General features: G+C 37.4%; 1 protein-coding gene across 6 annotated transcripts in view; it reads right to left on the reverse strand.

Moving 5' to 3' along the window:
• The window catches only part of HECW2 (HECT, C2 and WW domain containing E3 ubiquitin protein ligase 2), a 416,399-nt gene that overhangs the window by 51,604 nt on the left and 344,864 nt on the right, over positions 1-19,931 (reverse strand). For all 6 annotated transcript variants that reach the window (XM_079924631.1, XM_079924629.1, XM_079924628.1 and 3 more), the window contains 2 exons: positions 12,627-12,710; positions 5,671-5,780 (listed from right to left, as the gene is read on the reverse strand). In XM_079924631.1, the coding sequence (XP_079780757.1) occupies positions 5,671-5,780; positions 12,627-12,710 (194 nt within the window). The remainder of the gene's footprint in view (positions 1-5,670; positions 5,781-12,626; positions 12,711-19,931) is intronic.

Here is a 19,931-nt window from a genome sequence, read left to right on the forward strand (position 1 = left end):
ACATACTGTTAAAAAACTGCACAATCACATACAAACTAAAGAATTCTACCAGGCAAAGGATTTCTTTTCTAGGTGATACTAGAAAAACCTTGGCATCAAACAGCTAAGAAGTCTGGGTCTTTTTTGATGCTGGGTGTGCCACCCAGAACCCAGAATGCTCTGATGACTTGCTCTTGGTCTGCAGTGGAGGGGGATGAAGCCCAGCCTAATTCAGCATGGTTCCAGGCCTATGTACTGGGATGGCTCAGAAGAGAATTTCTTTTCTGTTCACTTTTTAAAACAGATAAACTCTATGACATTTTTTTTTTTTTTTTTTGCGGTACGCGGGCCTCTCACTGTTGTGGCCTCTCCCATTGCGGAGCAACAGGCTCCGGATGCGTAGGCTCAGAGGCCATGGCTCACGGGCCCAGCCGCTCTGCGGCATGTGGGATCTTCCCGGACCGGGGCACGAACCCGTGTCCCCTGCATCGGCAGGCGGACTCTCAACCACTGCGCCACCAGGGAAGCCCTCTATGACATTTTTAAACAATAATTCCCTGTTAGTGAATGAGAACAAATTATGAAGCATTATAATAATTTCTGGAAAACTCTATCTTATGGAACATAGATCAACAATGGAAATTAAGAAAAAAACCAAACAAACAAACACACAAACAAAACCTCAAAAAATAGCTGGCACAAAGCACAAGCAAGGAAGTCCTGGCATTTTTGCTTTATTCTCTAAGAGTAATAAAAGGCCCTCAGGTCATTGTTTTGACCTTGTTGATGCTTCCATTTACCTACCATTTATTTATTTGATAATCTGATTTTTCAAATGTTGGCAAATTAAAAGCAATTTATTAAAAGGGGAAAGCTTGAGGGCATGCCAGTGACAGGCATCTTCTGAGAGCGTTAGGGGTGGGAAGCAAGGGAGAGTAACAGCAACAAAAAACACAAAAATAAAAATACCTGTATATTGTGACAGAGATAGTATTTGGTTTTCCTCCAGTCTCTGGAATCATAACTCCCCCATCCCCACCTACCCAGAAAGCATCCTTCATTTGTACTGTTTGGTTCCTAGATCATCTCTGTGGGGCTTAGCAAAGAGAAGGGATAGAACACTTTTTCTAACAACAAGTATAAAGCTGCTTCAGAGACTGTGGGAAAGGGGAGGGATGGAAGAGGGAGAAGGGAGGGTGGGAGGAAGTCAAAGAAGGAGGAAGGGAGAAGAGGGAGAGAGAGACGCTGAGAGAGAGAGAAACGGAGGGAGAGAGGGAGGGAGAGATGGAGGGCGAGAGAAAGTGAGGAGGAAAGGAAGGGGGAGGGGAGGGGAGGGGAAGGAAGAGAGAATATTTGTGAAAAGGGCCGATGAGATAAGCAGCAGCTGGGATACTAAGACTTTGGAGGAAGAGAGGGGAAAAGAAAGTCCTTAAGGAGGTGCACTGTGTGTTGAGAGAAACAACTGCCCTGAAGACAGCCTTCAGTAAAGACCCACACAGCTCTTCAGTGCTCTCTGGTCTGTTTTATTTCTCTTGAGTGTGATCTGGTGCTCTACTGGCTTCCAGAGTGTCCAGTTCTAGTCAAGTTATAACAGCTCTGTATGCTGATCCCCCCGAACCGTGAAATATCCTCAAGGCACTGTGTCTAGGGAAGCAGGGAGAAGTATAATGTATTTATGAAAGAGTCTCAGCAAATGGTGGGTTAAACAAATTCTCAGATGACTAATGTCACAGCTTTGGTCACGTGGAAAATTCACATAAGTAAGCACGTCTCCAACAATATTAGATAAATTAGGTGTTCTTGCATTTCAATTCCTAGAAATGTACAGCTACAAAAAGTCCTTAAATAAAATTCTGGATCCTATATTTGGCATAATAAACCATATGGTAATTGGAAAGATCTTTTCCTTCTGGCATAGCTAAGGTTGGGACTGGCATTATAATGGTCCTAGAAAAACAAACCTTCACATTCCAAAATTTTGACAAATTTTAGGTGAGCACTCTAACAGCTGCAAAAAGCAGCGAGTCCAAGTTTCCAAAGCCCCTCTCTCTCCTGCACTTGAAAAGACATGTAGATGGGCTTGGAACGGGGAAAAGTATGGAAAGTTTAGCAGGTTCCTGGGTGTTCTGAAAGAAGATCATTAAAATTTATGATTGTCGTAATTTTTCCAATATTATTCTCATACCACTAAAAGGGATGAAATTCTAGTCACAAGAAGGAGGATCAGACAACTTGAAAAAATCTGTTAGAAATGTTTTCATAAGAACTTTAGGAGTACTGGTAGAAGAGGCTATTTTACTCAAAGAAACAGAAGATTCCTCCACAGGGTAAATAAGGCTAGTCCTGCCCTTGTTTCATGTGGAATTAGTTATAGTTACTTCCATTGATATCAGGCAGTACATCCCGATTTCAAGATCAAATAAAGTCCACTGAAATAGAGTAGGCCAAAAATATGGAGATGATTCTTCCTGAAAATTAAAACCACCACAAACACTGCTAGCAATTTAAATATATTTGGGTTAGACATGTCTTTGGAAAACGTTTAACTCTCAATCTGCTTCCAGAATGCATTTATTACCACCATGGGTTACTTATGTACATTTGTGATGCTACATGAAAAGAAGAAACTTAGTCACCATTTAGAATGTTCACAGAGTCTCAAGTCCAGCCTGTCACCGAGAGCACGTGCCTTTGCAGGGCTCAGAAGGGAAAGAATCCGGTGATCTACTTTTTCTCTAGGAGGAGGGGCCCCAGAAAAGGTCTGGAAAAGAGAGCTTTGACTGGGATGAGCAATACTCCACAGAGCTTCATTCCTTTAGCCAGAAAGCTGAAGGGACAACCCATTTCAACCCCCTCGTAGGTTCTAGCTAAGATTAAGGCCAGTCAGAATGATTAAATATCTAGGCAGTCAGTTCTGCAAACATGATATAGATTTATATGTATCAATTATTAGTAGTTCAAATATTGACAAATTAGACTTCTCAGGTTTCCAGAAAGAGAGAAAAAGGGATAAACTAACATTTATTGGATGCTTGACATGTTTTAGGTACCAGGTGAGGCATTCTCCTCCAAATAACCATGGGAGGTGATTACTATCATTCCCATTTTAAGGAGAAAGAAATTCAAATTCAGGAAAGGAAGTAAACTGCCCAAAGTCACACACAGTTGGTAAATGACCGAGGCCAGCTGTGAATTCCATTAATTTCTCCCCTACACCTTTACACTTACCCATAGAGCCATATACTTATTTTCTTTTCATCCTGTATCATCAAAATAAGTGTCCCTACTTTGTTCCAAAGTTGACCTGTGCTTTGCCTCCAGTGTCCTGCCTTCCCACGGGCCTGTGCTGTGCTGACTGCTGCTTCTTCGCGCCATTCAACAAACCACTTTCCTTCCACCCACATTATCTGACCTCCGCACACACATGCTCAACTTCCCCATCCTAAAATCCCTTCCTTAATTCCTCTTCTCCTTCTAAGTACTGCCTTATTTTGCTTCACTTCCATATTTCATGAAGAGAGCATTTTTCATGCCTGTTTTCTACTTTACATCTTCTAGCATCCTGTAACTGGTAACATTCCAGTTCATGACCTATTAATTCATAGAAACTGCTTTGCCAAAGGCCACATATAACTTCATGATTTTCAAATCTAATGGCCTCTTCTCAGGCCTCATCCTTCTTGACTCCTTTGAACACCTGGCCCTGTTGGCCACTCCTTCCTTCTTGAAACATGGCTTCCCCGAAAAGACTTTCCTAATTCTCTTCCAAAACCCACTGGCTCTCTCACTTTCACTTGCACCCTCAGTCCCTCCCTTAAATATTGGAGTTGCTCATGTCACCATCCCCTATTTTCTCTTCTTTTCACTGACCTGTTCTCCCTACTTCCTCTGTCTACCCAATGGGCTTCAACTGCCTACAGCACGTCTGTATTCCCAGCTGCTAACCTCCCCTGAGCTCCAAGACTCTGTTTCCAGTTGTCTTTGGGTTTCCGTCTCCAGTTGGATGGCCCAAAGATTCTTCAACAAAACATGTCTCAAACCAGCCTTTCACCTCTCCCCTCCAGTCTAACCTTTTTCCTTTCTTGGTAGATGGTGTTACCATCTGTCTAGCAGTCTATGTGGTGAGAACCTTAGAATTTGCCTTGACTCTTCCCTACTTGGACTTAAAGTTCTAGAATCTCTACATTCAACATAGCCTTTGAATTAACTCCCTTTTCTCTATCACTGTTAGTCCAGCCCTTATCATGTCACCTGGGTTAATGCAACAGCCTCCCAGATGGTTTCTCTAACTTTAGTCTCTCGTCTTCTAATACATCCTCCACATGGCCACCAAACTGAACTTTATAAAACAGGATATTCCTGTTTGTAAATTTTCAGTGGCTCCACATGGAGTACAAAGTAACACTTCAGTGGCCAACCAACTCTAGCTTATCTTTCCAACCTGCGCTTTGAGAACTTGCCTTTACTTGTATCTATTAATTTGTCCTAAACTACTTTCATGCTTCTGTGGCTTAGCTCATGCTACTCCTTAGAATGTCCTCGTTCCTTTGGTCCACCTGGTAAAATCCTATTCATCATTCTTCAAGGCTTCCCTTTATACCTTTCCCCAAACACCCCTCCCCCATCTTGAATGAAGAATTGTTCCCACACATTTCTTCATTATAGGACTAAACACAGAGCTTTTGGAGTCACCTGTTGACTTACTGCCCCACCGTGAATTTTCAAAGGCAGAGACTGTATTATTCATCTTTGTAGAACCAGGGTCTAATTCAGGGCTTGGATCATAGCTGGATGCTCAATAAATCTCTATTAAATGAACAAATTAATAGACCTTTTTCTGTTTGCCGTATTCAGTTAGGCTGCAGCTTCACTATGATGCCAATATATGAAAACAGGTGTTATATATCAGAGAACACAGAGCAGCTTTCAGTGACACATACGGAGTTTGGATTTCTATTAAAATAGTTTTAAATTCTGATAACTGCTACAGTGTGAACTATATACGGCTTATAATAAGGATAAATAGAGCTGATGTTCTGTCAACATCATGACTACTTTCCTTAAAAAATAACTCATTTGCTAAGCTGCATTATCTACTATTTATTCATTCCTCCATTCATTCCTCCATTCACACCATACCCCTTTCAAAAAGAATTTAAACTTAAAATTTTTAGTTAATTTCATCTATCAGCATGTTCTACCTGCCCATGTATCTCTGGTCTTCCTATCTAATGCAGTTAGTAACTACTGAAGGGAAAAAAATTATCCAAGACCATTAAACTCACTAATTCTAATTCTATAATATTTCTTGAAAATAGATTTCTCTTTATTATTCATTGAATCAATCTCCTAACTAGAACTTTTTAAATCCAAAGAGCTAACATAGCATTTTGTGCCCTAATATTTTCCAAGATATATTAGGCGCTACATAACATAATGAAAAGTAAATTCTACATCTGAGTATTTCATGCTGCTGACATTTATCCTATTTTGGAATGTCATTATTTTCCTATCAAAATAAATCCCCATGGAAACAAGCCAGTTTTAAGAGACAGGAAGTACCACAGAATATGTACCTGTGCTAACAGTACAGATGTACCCAAAGTGTTCCCTTACTGTCCTTTATGAGGACAGAACATGTGACTTCAGGGCTCACTCCTCAGAGAAATTGCATGCAGCCGGTGGACTCACCTGGTGAGTTCTGGGGAGAGGACACAGGAGAGCCACGTGGGGACTGACAGTAGCTGGGATGGAGTAAGGCATGTGGAGGCACATATGACATTATCTCTTCTTCAAATAAACTGGGGAAAGACAAGAAATAAAATGCATACTTTAGCCAAAGAGGTGGGTAAATGCCTTGTTTCCGCAATGAGTAAGTCGATCTCTCGCTCTGACCAATTCCATCTGAGGTCCACTTCACGTCCTAAAGAAAGCACCTGTCCCCCTTCTCCTGCAGGTAATTAGTGGGACAAAAACGGGTGGCTCTTGCATCTTTTGTGAAACCTGTGGTTATTTGCCTGTTTTCCTACCAACTTTGGACAGCATGATCTCTATTTTGTTACTCTTTTTTTTTTTTTTTTTTTTTTGCGGTATGTGGGCCTCTCACTGTTGTGGCCTCTCCCGTTGCGGAGCACAGGCTCCGGACGCGCAGGCCCAGCGGCCATGGCCCATGGGCCCAGCCGCTCCGTGGCATGTGGGATCTTCTCGGACCGGGGCACGAACCTGCGTCCCCTGCATTGGCAGGCAGATTCTCAACCACTGCGCCACCAGGGAAGCCCCTCTATTTTGTTACTTTAAATGAGTTTGAGTTTGCACGTTCACCTGAAAATAGCTTGGGTTTTTACGTCTAGGAATATGAGTCAAACACAAGAGACAATGTTTATGGAAGACCCATAGTAAATACACAAAGTATGTTCATACCTTCATTCTAAGACACATACAACATGATCTCAGCCTTCAAAGAGCTCGGGATTTCATTGGAGAATTAAAAGCAAAAGAAAACAAAACACCTCTTAAATAATTACAACTGCTAAATAATAAGCTTCCTCATTTAGTCTGGCTTTATAATGTTTTTCAGATGTGAGGATTTTGATGTTATTCAACCTAGTGTCTTCTTTCTCCTCCATACTGAAATTTCTGTTTCTAATACTCTCCTAAAAGATAGTAACCAGGGATCTGAGATCTTGGAATCCTAGACTTTTCATTAACTGTTATGATAAAGAAATGTACTACTGATTATCAAATATACAAACACTTGACAAATAGAATCAACAATATAAATAAGAGTACTTGTGTTTTTTAAATTAAGAGTAGAAGTAGCTTTCCCTCAACTTTGGTCACATCTAGAAACCTGCTACTTGTTTTCAAAAAACATTGAGAAAAAGTGCCAACAGTTTAGTCTTGCGAAGATTTAAGGAAAGAACTCCTCAGGGTTATAGCACTGGTTTTCCACTGAGGCTATTTTGCCCTTCCCCACACTCTATGGGGACATCGTACAATGTCTGAGGATGTTTTTGGTTGTCGTAACTGGGAGAGGGGGTGCTTTCGGCATCTAATGGGTAGAGGCCAGGATGCTGATAAACATCTTACAATGCACAGAATAGCCCCCTGCAACAAAGACATATCCAGCCCAAAATGTCAATACTTTTAAGGCTCAGGGACCCTGGGTTACAGCAATGCAATAACAACTTGATAATTCTTTCTCTGGTTCTTCATTCACCTGCACATGTCTGCTAAACCACTATCACAAAAACATTTTTAGACATCATAGTTTTTTAAGCCATATTTCCACTTTTAAACTATAAAAGTCAAAAGATTTAGAAACAGAAGCAATAAGTAATTGTATTTGTAATATCAAATTAAGCCCTGAAACAGTCAATTCTCTTTCTCAATAAATCAATAACCATTGAAATAATGTGAATTTTAAGTTGATTGCTAAGGAAAAATGCCATATAAACAGTTGATACCATAAAGGTCTAGAAATTCATAGCTAAATTAATTGAAAAGTAGGAATTAGCACCCTCTCCTCAAACATCTATACCTGTGTCCTTTGCTCCATGACACTTACTTCCTTTAAATACAACCAATATGCAGAAATCGTTCTTATCGAGAGAAATTTTTTTACTTGAAAAATTTAATATAGGAGAGATAGCAAATAACATAAAAACACTCAATACATATCATCCAGGATTAGTACATGTTAACCCTATTACTTTTGCTTCAAACACACATGCATACTTAGGGATGTCTATATATCTATATATAGATGTATCTATATATCTGTGTGTATGCATGTTATGTATATGAAGTCCCTTTTGAGTGCCTCTATCATGACTTTAACATATCATTCCATAGTCTGATATTTTGCAACATATGTACAGACGAACAATATACAGTTTTGCCTTATGCGCTGCTAAAAAATTATTTAAATACTTTATAAGTATACTGAATTATTGAACATTTTTTATTCAACAATATATTTCTGGTATCTGTCTGTGTTGATATATAAGGGTCTAATTTACTACTTTTACCTGCTATGTAGTATTCCATTCTATTAATGTATTAGTTTATTTATCCATACCTTTCTTGACAAATATTGACTTTTTTCCCCACTGTATGCTTTTTATCAATAATGGTGCAATGGATATCCTGTATGTATCACCTTGTATACATGTAATACAGTTTCTTAGTGTAAATATGGTATATATCTAAAAGCAGAGTTGCTCAGTCATAGTGTGTATGTTTTTTTTTTAAATAGATCTTTATTGGAGTATAATTGCTTCACAATACTGTTAGTTTCTGTTGTACAACAAAGTGAATCAGTCATATGCATACATATATCCCCATATCCGCTCCCTCTTGAGCCTCCCTCCCACCCTCCTAATCCCACGTCTCTATGTCATCGCAAAGCATTGAGCTGATCTCTCTGTGCTATGTTGCTGCTTCCCATTAGTTAACTGTTTTACATTTGGTAGATGTTGATGCTATTCTCACTTCACCCCAGCTTCCCCCTCCCTTACCGTGTCCTTAAGTCCATTCTCTATGTCTACGTCTTTATTCCTGCCCTGCCACTAGGTTCATCAGTACCTTTTTTTTTTTGATTCCATATATATATATATATATATATATATATATATATATTAGCATATGGCATTTGTTTTTCTCTTTCTGACTTATTTCACTCTGTATGACAGACTCTGTGTCCATACACCTCACTGCAAATAACTCAGTTTCGTTTCCTTTTATGGCTGAATAATATTCTATTGTACATATGTGCCATATCTTCTTTATCCATTCATCTGTCGATGGACACTTAGGTTGCTTCCATGTCCTGGCTATTGTAAACAGTGCTGCAATGAACACTGTGGTACATGTCTCTTTTTGAATTATGGTTTGCTCAGGGTATATGCCCAGTAATGGGATTGCTGGGTCATATGTTAGTGCTATTTTTAGTTTTTTAAGGACTCTCCATACTGTTCTCCATAGTGGCTGTATCAATTTACATTCCCACCAACAGTGCAGGAGGGTTCCTTTTTCACCACACCCTCTCCAGCATTTATTGTTTGTAGATTTTTTGATAATGGCCATTCTGACTGGTGTGAGGTGATAGCTCATTGTAGCTCTGATTTGTATTTCTCTAATAATTAGTGATGCTGAGCATCTTTTCATATGCCTCTTGGCCATCTGTATGTCTTCTTTGGTGAAATGTCTATTTAGATCTTCTGCCCAATTTTTAATTGAATTGTTTGTTCTTCTGATATTGAGCTCCATGATAGCTAAAAGCAGCGTTGCTCACTCATAGTGTATATGTCTTTTTAACTGTACAAGATATTGTCAAATTGTCCTCCAAAGAGGTTGTAGAAATTGCAATCCATTGAGTCCAGAAAACATGGAGTTCCTACTTCTCACTTGGTATTACCAGACTTCTTGATTTTTTCAAATTTAATAGTATGAAATAGTATCTCATTATTTGAAATTGCATTTTATGATTACTAGTATCTTTCCATGAGTTTATTGGCTATTCATGCTTCAATTCCTTTGAAATGCCTTTTTATATTCTTTTTTTTCTTTAATTTCTTTATTTTATTTATTTTTATTTTTGGCTGCATTGGGTCTTTGTTGCTGCATGTGGGCTTTCTCTAGTTGCGGTGAGCGGGGGCTACTCTTCGTGGCGGTGCGCGGGCTTCTCATTGCGGTCGCTTCTCTTGTTGCGGAGCACAGGCTCTAGGCACGTTCGCTTCAGTAGTTGTGGTGCGTGGGCTCAGCAGTTGTGGCTCAGAGGCTCTAGAGAGCAGGCTCAGTAGTTGTGGCGCATGGGCTTAGTTGCTCCGCATCATGTGGGATCTTCCTTGACCAGGGCTCGAACCCATGTCCCCTGCATTGGCAGGCGGGTTCTTAACCACTGCGCCACCAGGGAAGCCCCTTTTTATATTCTTTTTTTTTTTTTTTTTTTTTTGCGCGATACACGGGCCTCTCACTGTTGTGGCCTCTCCCGTTGCGGAGCAACAGGCTCCGGACGCGCAGGCTCAGCGGCCATGGCTCACAGGCGCAGCTGCTCCGCAGCATGTAGGATCCTCCCGGACCGGGGCACAAACCCGTGTCCCCTGCATCGGCAGGCGGACTCTCAACCACTGCGCCACCAGGGAAGCCCCTTTTTTATATTCTTTATCCATTTTTCTTTTGGGTTATTTTCTTTCAAATTGATTTAAATCCATGCTTTATGTATTCATGATATCTTTGTTTTATGTGTTGTGAATATATTCTTCTAGTTTGTTGCCTTATTTATGCCTTTATATGTGGTGTCTTTCATTACATAAAATTAAGAATCCTAATGTAGCCAAATTTATCAATCATTTCCTATATAAGCTCTGTTAAAGGCACACTTCTTACATTAGTTGAGTTAGTGACAGAATACATGAAATAGAATAACAAATACAACCAAGTTATTTTAAAGTGCTTGAGTTTTGTAATAGCTATATTGGAAAATAACCTTACATGGGTTTATTTAAAAATGAATAATTTCCTAGAGCTATATCATTTCTACATTGCAACTTGCTGATGATATTCAAGTCCATTTGTACCAGGAGTGACTTTCCTTTTTAAGAAATAGACAATGTATATAGGTAAAAATTAAATAAGATACAAGGATACAATGTACAGCACAGGAAATATAGCCAATATTTTTATAATAACTTTAAGTGGAGTATAATCTATAAAAACACTGAATCATTATGTTGTACACCTAAAATAAATATAGCATTGTAAATCAATTATACTTTAATAAAAATATTTTTATTAAAATGTAATTCACATACTACAAAATTCATCCAAGAAAATAAATATTTTTAAATACAAAAAAGAAAGAAATAGACAAAGTATAAAAACAGAAACAGAGACTCCATCTACATATCCAACAAGTCCACTGCCTGAGTTTATAGTTACTGATTCAAATGACTCAAACTCCAAAGTAAAATAAAAAATATAGAGCTGAGAATATCCCCAAATGTTTCAATAATCATTAAATATTATTTATTAAGCACGCACATGTAATATATTGTGTCACAGCATACAACTATTTATTTGCTCATCCAAATGAAGTAATAGTCTAGAATTAAATAACATCACTTGTCATTTGTATGTAATAATTATAAAGCTACTATATGTAAGTAAATTTCTCACACTTCTGCAAAGGCTCAACTTCAGAAAACATGCTTATTTTCCCAAAGGGGCAAAAATGTAGCCTTGCTCTTTATATATAAATCAGTTTTCAAATATTTTAAAATTCAACCACATAACATATAGAAATTCATGCCAACTGTGGTGTTTAACAATGTACAAATATTATAAACTATACTGTAACTCAAAATATTTAGGACTATACCATCTAAGGATTATTTAACTAAGGACAGGTGAACAATAATCATAATTTCTGTTTTGCAATCATTTTTGTTTTTACTAATTCCAAAAGTAGAACTCTTTAAATAAAAAAACACAGACTTCTAGAATGAATCAAAAGAGTCCCATCCCAGCCAGAATTTTGTAATAAATGTTACTACTTTATCAACAACCAAACTATGGTAGAAACATCATACTCCATATTAATTGCCCAAGAGTCTTCATGAGTATCTAGCATGCTACATCCTGCTTTCAGAACTGCCAGAACACAACAAGTTGAGGGTCACCACCTGGGCTGAGAAGTGACGCCCAACCACCAATACATCTTGTTCAGGATAAAATGAAGTGAAATACCTATGGAAAGTGATTATATCCCTTTGAATTATGCTCCAACCACAGAGTAAAAGAAAATAACTTTTTGGCTTTAGTTTTACAAATATGGCAACTATCGAGCATGCAGTAGAAATGGTTAGAGTTAAGATTATCATGAATAATATGAATGAGACTAGTAACACTTTGAGATAAATAAAACATTGCTGATATGGCCAAGCATGACTTCCCTTTAAGCCTATGGAGGTTATAGTAGTAGATGCCCCAATCGCTAGGTACGGCAAAGCATTATTTTACTCTGATCTCCTGCATTTGAGAGATAATATCAAAAATGAAAAAGTCTCATGAAAACTTGCCATTCTAAGCTACTCTAAAGTTTAAAACTAAAGCTCACCTAACCATCAGAAAAGAAAATATAATTGGTCAGTATTAGGAAGGTCTATCAAGTTGGCAGTGAGCACCAGTGACCAAATTTCAACTTTCTTATCTGATTTCCCACCTTAAATTCTCAAAACCATAAATAGATAACGTCAAATCAGCAAACAGGGACAAAACACCTTTCGAGAAAAAAATTTTGGACGAAAATATAAATACAACCTCTCTTCTACTCTGATGAGGCAAGCCAGGTATAACCTCCTGCTCCATTCTGTGATGGGACATTCTACTCATCAGCCTCTACAGACTTTCCGTTCTCCAGTACCACACCTCCTTTGCCAGCAGGGTGAGAACAAAATCAAACTGATTCCAGTGATAAGAAATGAAATCTGAAATGAATTATCACTAAATCAGCATCTTATACCTTCAACATGAGTATTCCACGAGTCTTTAAGAATATAGGCTGCCAATATTGGCACGTTATTTTCTAAAATGCTCCACGATGCCTGACGATAGGAGACTTCCCACTTCAAGAAGCGGTTACGTACCTCAGCAACATAACAAGGTCGGCATCACTTGAAAGACGCACCAATCCTGGGGTCCCTTCAGTTCGGATAAATTGGATCTTCTCCCTATTCAAGCAAAGAAACAGCTCAAATATGTGTAGTAGACTTTTGGGACATAACTCAGTACTTTAGGCACCATTTTTTTTTTTAAACAATGGTCACAACATTTTTGGGGGGACTACTATATGGCAGCTACTGTGCCCTAGGAATACACATCCAAGAAAAACGTGGTCCTTGCCTTCAAGGAGGACCTCACGAGCATGAACATCACCCAGTTCTAACACTGCCAAAAAAATGATTTTATCGCTTTCATCTTTTGCTGCCTAAATACTACTGTGGGTAGCAGCACCATCCAACCAATAAAACTCAGTTTCTGCTTTGAGTTAAAAGCCTTGTTGTGGGCTTGAATCTAAGCAAGTCTGGACCATTCAGGCTGACTCTCTCTTATTCCAAAAAAGGAGTGTGTAGGGATGTTCATTTATTTTCCTGAGGATATACCTCTACATATGTGTAATGAGTACATCCCTACTTGGAAGCAGGTAGTATCTATAAATTATACAGTCAATATAAAAGCATATGGCCCTCTCAAATAACTGAAACCTCAACCATTTTCAGTTACTACAGTTGGTGAAACAGATTGTGCGTATACTTGTGCAAACGTACATATACATACACATATCAAACACAACGATGTGAGTTATCTGGACCATTATTTTATTATAGTTATATGTAATAACACAAGTTTTTGTTTGTTTGATAAGTCATCATTTTGCTAGTTTCAATTCTTTGTATGAATATAAATTCAGTAAAACTTTTCCTGGTTGCTTCCCCTAATTTACATCATGCCATTTCAAAGCACACCATATCAATTTTGATAAGATGAGGACAAAAAATAAGAACATAAACTATGGTACTGAAAGCATTACATTTGATAGGAACATAGGGGCCGACACAAGTATACAATTTTACTCTAAGTGCTAAAGACAATATATTCTGATTCCTGTATACTATGAAATAAAATATCAATCTCTGATGTAAGTATTTATTTAGATTTAGTTCTTTTCCACAGAGCATCTTGTTTTCCTATTTGATATTTACACAAAGCTCTAATGAATTTTATATTCCCAAATTTCAAATTCTAATTCAATTGCATGCAGGCTTGAAAGTAATGAGGTGAAAGGCAAGGTTTAATTGTTGAGATGAAAAATTCCCTAATGTACAAAAAGTCAACTGATACGCTCTTAGCCACACAGCTTACTGGGAATGATAAACAGAGTTTAGTCCTAGGCTTCTTCTGCCTAGATCCATTTTACATAACCTGTTAGCATATGAGGCACCTAATCTTTGATATTACCAACTTTTCTTTTTGGTCCTTTATTACCAGTAGCAATATTACATGTTTTATATAATTTTTATATGATCTAATTTTATATTATGAAATTTTAAATTATAGCTATATTATATATGCTATATATAGTAGCTAGCTACTGGCAATATAGATACAGATATAGCTATACATATAGATGAATGGCAGACATATATATAAAGAAACTATTCAGAAGAGAACGTCCAGCCTCTCCTCTCTGCTTAAGGTTATTTCAGGCTGAAGTCTCAAATCAAGCAGAGCATTTTTCCTCGAGTGTTACAATCATATGTCTGAAGCACATGACAGAAACCAAGGCCCATTATCTGGTAAATGGTTTTTTGATAAGAGATGTAGAAGTTAGTTTAAAGAAAGCTAAATTAGAGAAAAGTTATCTTGGAGAAAAAAATGAACTTGACCAAAGAAGTACTCTTATAAGGGTCAGTAACAATATGCTTTGATCTTGAAGAATCAAAAGCTGTCTCCAATAAATACACAGTTTATCTCCTTAGTCTATCACCACAATGAAAGAGGCAAACCGAACACAACGAGAAAAGAAATGGGCTGAGCACTCTCCTCCACTCCTTTAACTGGAACCACACAGAAGGGGTTGAGTGAGGAAAAAGATAGCATGCTCCGGACTGTGGCCTGTATGTATCCTGTGATAGCCTGTGAATAAGGAACAGATCATAGCTTCCTGAGTCAGAAGGATGACAGGGTGAGGGAAGGAAAGGGAAAGACACCAGAGTAAACATGCCAATTGGGAAACTTTTCATCATTTTCCAGATATTACCTAATGAGGCAGTGAAGGCAACTGGTCTGATTCTTTGGGCCAGAACATACCAGAGGCAGGCTGAGACTAGTTCTCTATGGGCCCAGCTAATTTATAACAATGGCAAGTGATGGGTCATGTGCTTCTGGAACAAGACACTGGAGCATGTTATCTGATGTACGTCACACCACTAAGGACTTTATTATATTAATATGCGTTCATTCAGCAAACATTTTCTGAGTGCCTACTGTGTGCTGGGCATGGTACCACATACTGGGAATCCAACTGGGTGTAAGACACAGCCCCTTCTCAAAGAGTTCATGGTGCAGTGGAAGACAGACAGTCCATGGGCAATTCCAGTATGACATGAAAATATTTAAATTATTCCATTCACTTAACTGAGCTCTGTTTAGGCCTTATACCCACTCTTCTTCTAATAAGTCCTTCATAAAGTTATTTCACATAGAAACAAAGAAGGCATTGGTTTATTGACTGTCAAGAAAGCAGATCAAGGCTGAGGAAGAAAAAGAAGTCAGTAGCTATCCTCAGAAATGTCACCAATCTGTCCTGAAGGGGAAAAAATGGGAACTACTCCTCGGTTATCAGGTCCTTGCCCAATATTCTACAGGCCAGTATTTCTTTTCTTTTCTTTGTTTTTTTTTTTTGCGGTACACGGGCCTCTCACTGTTGTGGCTTCTCCCGTTGTGGAGCACAGGCTCCGGACGCGCAGGCTCAGCGGCCATGGCTCACAGGCCCAGCCGCTCCGCGGGATGTGGGATCTTCCCGGACCGGGGCACGAACCCGTGTCCCCTGCATCGGCAGGCAGACTCTCAACCACTGCGCCACCAGGGAAGCCCCAGGCCAGTATTTCTTAAACTGTCGTCATTGCCTACTAGAAATCTACAGACATAATCTTGAGTTCTGGGAGAATTTAAAAATGCTGTGTTTTCACTTTGATGATCAAAACTGCTAACATGAGGTAAGCTATTTTGGACAATATAGATGACATTCATGACTCAACATCACTGACTTCACCTCCCATGTTTGCATTTACAAAACACTTGTTGCCAAGTGATCAGAGGTGAACTTTCAGGGTGTTGATGAGCAGGGCCTTGATATTAAATATGGTAACAGTCCCTGTCTGCTCCGCACATGCAATTCTTTCACCATTTAAAAAGACAAAACTTTTCTTTGGAAGTATTAATTTGCAAATTAAATGATCATGATGAAGTGAGACAAGGTAATGTATGTATAACTTGCCATAGGCTAAAGAGAAAACAAAATAAATGGACTTAAGAAGTGAATTATGCATTTATGTTAAATAAAGCAAAAAAGATGTTATGGTTTATTCTAAGAACAAAAGTTTTAATACAGTTTAGAAGTAGAAAAGTGGCGGTAGAATCATCACAGCGTACGTTTAATGATATATTTTTCTTCAGTATTGTACTTGGGGGTGCACCATTAAATGAACTGGCTCTTCACATAGATAAAAATAATCTATTTGTTAAGAAAGAAAAGTGATGACCACAATAATGCCACAGATGCACGATATACCATTCGATGCAAAATCAAAAGAATGGAGTCATAACACAAAAGCATAAATGTATCTTTCCACTGACACTGGTCTCAACATCGGTGATCTGGCGTCTGAAAAACAAAACCTTCTCACGATATCATTAATTCAAATGTTATTTTTTTAGTTTTTATGTAATTTATATTTCTTTTGGTTTTATAGCTTATAAAAGCTGTAAGGATAAGAAGTTTATGCATATTTTATATTTGTACACATTTAAGTTTCATTAAAATAAAAGTGGTTAAAATCACCATTGTAGATCTGCAATGCTTCTTTTCCTTTTAGGATGGAAAATAACACATTTGGCTCCTAAAAAATTTCCATGAGTCCACCCAGTGTCTGAAATAAACATAACAAGTTTGAGAAACGTTGATGATGATTCACATGACTCTGATTAGAGGGACATTTGAAAGTTACATTAATATATTTATTCAAGTTTATTTTCTAAATTTATAGAGTTAGAAGGAATCCGTGGCAGTCCTCTAATTTCTTTCTTTACTGCCTACACCGTAATGAAGAAATTCTATTCAGTTTTAGTGGTTTATAATGAGAATTAAGATTACATTCAAATAACATTTTATCATTTGACCATCTCTGCATGGGCATGTTTCTCACTGTGCCCTTTACAGCACATTCCAGCATTTCCTCCACCGCACGTTCTCACACGGCCCCTCAGTTATAACTTCAGTTCCTTTTGAATTGTGAGATTTTGGAGGGCAAAAGCTCTTCCTCCTTTATCTTTGTGCCTCCAAGTACCTAGCACTATGCTGTGCACACAAGAAGTGCTCAGTAAAATCAAACCAGGCACATGATCAGTTAACCCCAAAACAGATTTGGCTCCTAACAAATTTCCCTGTGTCCAATTCAGTATTTGGAATAAACTTATATTTATAGCATTTTTTGTTGTGGTGGAGAAAAGAGAATCAGAAAGCTAACATTAGATTATTTACTAAAACAGAACCCACTGTAGGAAGCGCAAAGACAGGTAAAGGCAACCTCTTAATAAGAAAACATAGCTGTTATAACTAAGAGATTTATACAGATCCAGACTGTAGTGTCTACTGTAGTAGACACAGTGACAACCTCAGGAAAACGTCGCTGGCTATTGCTGTCTCTCAGATGCCCATGGCCTTCAGGCCTTGGTAACCACTTCCTCAAATGCCTAGAATCACCCTAGAAGATCAACTCAAGCAGAAGATCATCTGAGGATAAGGAACATAGTCTCAAGACCGGAATTCCCGCAGAAAATATCCTCGCTGAAACCAACCAACATTTTGGTGAAATTAAAGTAGGGCACGTGATCAAAAACAATCAGAAGCAGGAATGCCTCTAAACCACAACACTCTCTGGATTGTAGACTCTGCACACACATGGTTCCTGTAGATACAGTTTAGTAAACCTTCAAAAATATATATGTTGTTAAAAACTGCCTTAGGGCAATTTTAGAGAAATCCCCATGACTTCTCTGATGATGTAACTTCAAGAAAGTAAAATTAGTACCGATCATTCATATTTCTGATTACAGTCACAGGGCATGGTCTGACTTGAAGGGTAAGAGCCAGGCAGTAGAAAGGTCAACTTTTCTTTCTACTTCCCATTATACAGGTTAGGTTTGGAGATACAGGTCCATTATTATCTAGTGATTCTTATGGACGCACAGAAGTGACATCAATTCGCCATATATGTAGAGGCAATATTTGTTGTAAATGGATATAAATCAACTTTGCGCTAAGAATTCAGAGAGTTACTTAACTCTCTTTCTGCTCGTTTCCTCATCCTGAAGTAAGTATAGTTATACTATCTGCCTCATAGGTTGGTGGAAAGGATTTAATGAACAAATGCAAATAAAATGTTTAGCACAGAACTATTATATAGTAGCATTCAACCATTTTAAGATATTGAGTATATTATAAGATATGCCTCATAATTAGTTATTACTTTTTCAATGGACAGAATCATCTACTGAAAATAGAGCAAAATAAGATGTCTAGTCATACACTCCATTTTTTGTTTCTGTTGTTGGTAAGTTATTTTAACCATGCTATTTACCTTGGTTAATTCCACAAATATCTATTGAGTACTTCTATGACATGCAGTAGATAAGACTCTGACCTCTCCATAAAACTGAAATAATGCTGTGAGTACCAAAGGGATAATACATATGAAGGGTTTACAGTTCTCATAATTCAATGGATAATGGGAAACATTATTCTCAGTAAAGCAAAATTCTATGTAAAGCAAAACCATTTTGGACTCTAAAAAAGGAATTTAGTTATTATACAAAAAAAACCCCATGTGGTTATAAGACACCTTACCTAAGGCATTCTAACAGCTTGCACTGTAAGCCCATCATTATTCTGAAGAATTAGTATCTAGGGTATACTAGAATGCATAACTGGTGGTTTGTATTTTCTTATGGATTATAATAATTTATTATGTATTTGATAACAAATGTTTTAACTGAAAATATATTCAGGAATTGAAACTATGTTATATATGAATATATTTTATTTTAAAATCAATATATATATATAAACGAAAGACCCCAATTGGTTATAATATAAGACATTAGAACGGATAAGTCAGTTAAAGAGCGTGTAAAGGGGTAGACAAGGATAAGGCAGTATTTTTTCAACAGTGATATAAAATGACAAGGTAAGGGAAAAAAGAACTTCAGGCACCAATTTTTGGAAAATAGTACTACAAAAACTAGTAGTTTTCTAGATTTGGCAGTTATTATTTAGAAAACTAAAAACAAAACGTCCACCCACAACCGAAACAAAAACATAAAATACTTTGGGAAAACCTAGACAAGAAACATTCAGTTCTTAAATAAATAAATAAGAAAATTTTATTGTAGGAGATAAAGGGGTTGAACACGTGAAAAAAACTGTAGTTGTAGAATAAAAAATGGAAAACTAAATATTCTAACCGTGTCCAAAGTAATTTAAAAATTTTTTAAAAATCCCCATCAAAATCCCAACGTAATTTAAAAAGTTGAGAACATTATTCAGAATTTCATCTCAATATTCAAAATAATGCTATGTGCTAGAGAATTTTAGCCAAGTTTTCAAAATAAACCATTGTTATGCTATCATTTCCTGAGATCTAAAATAACATACTGGAATATACAAAGATATATAAGTTGTTGTATTTAAAAGATGGATTCTTTATAGATGTGATTTTGTGTACTGGAAATGTAGTTAATTGCCCTTTGGGATAAATAGTTTTAGGTGCTATCATTAAGTCCCAAATATATTGCTATGAAATTGATTAATTTACCAAATATTTCTCAAACACCCACTTTATTCAATATAAGATGTGAGGTCCCATGAGGATTAAAAAGATGAGTAAGTTACATATCTTGACTTCATGTAGCTTGTACTTGACTTGGAATAAAGTAAGAAAACATATGGTAGAAAAATACGAGATGTTTTTAAACATTTTAAGCACAGATGGTAATATTATGCCATTTCTATTGTAAGCTATAAAATTCAGACACATAAGATACCTGATTTTTGGTATAATGGCACCCTGATGGGTCTGCAAGAATGTTTTCTGTAAAATGTGCCCTCAAGG

Source organism: Stenella coeruleoalba (assembly GCF_951394435.1).
Source record: "Stenella coeruleoalba genome assembly, chromosome: 6".
NCBI classification, from domain to species: domain Eukaryota; kingdom Metazoa; phylum Chordata; class Mammalia; order Artiodactyla; family Delphinidae; genus Stenella; species Stenella coeruleoalba.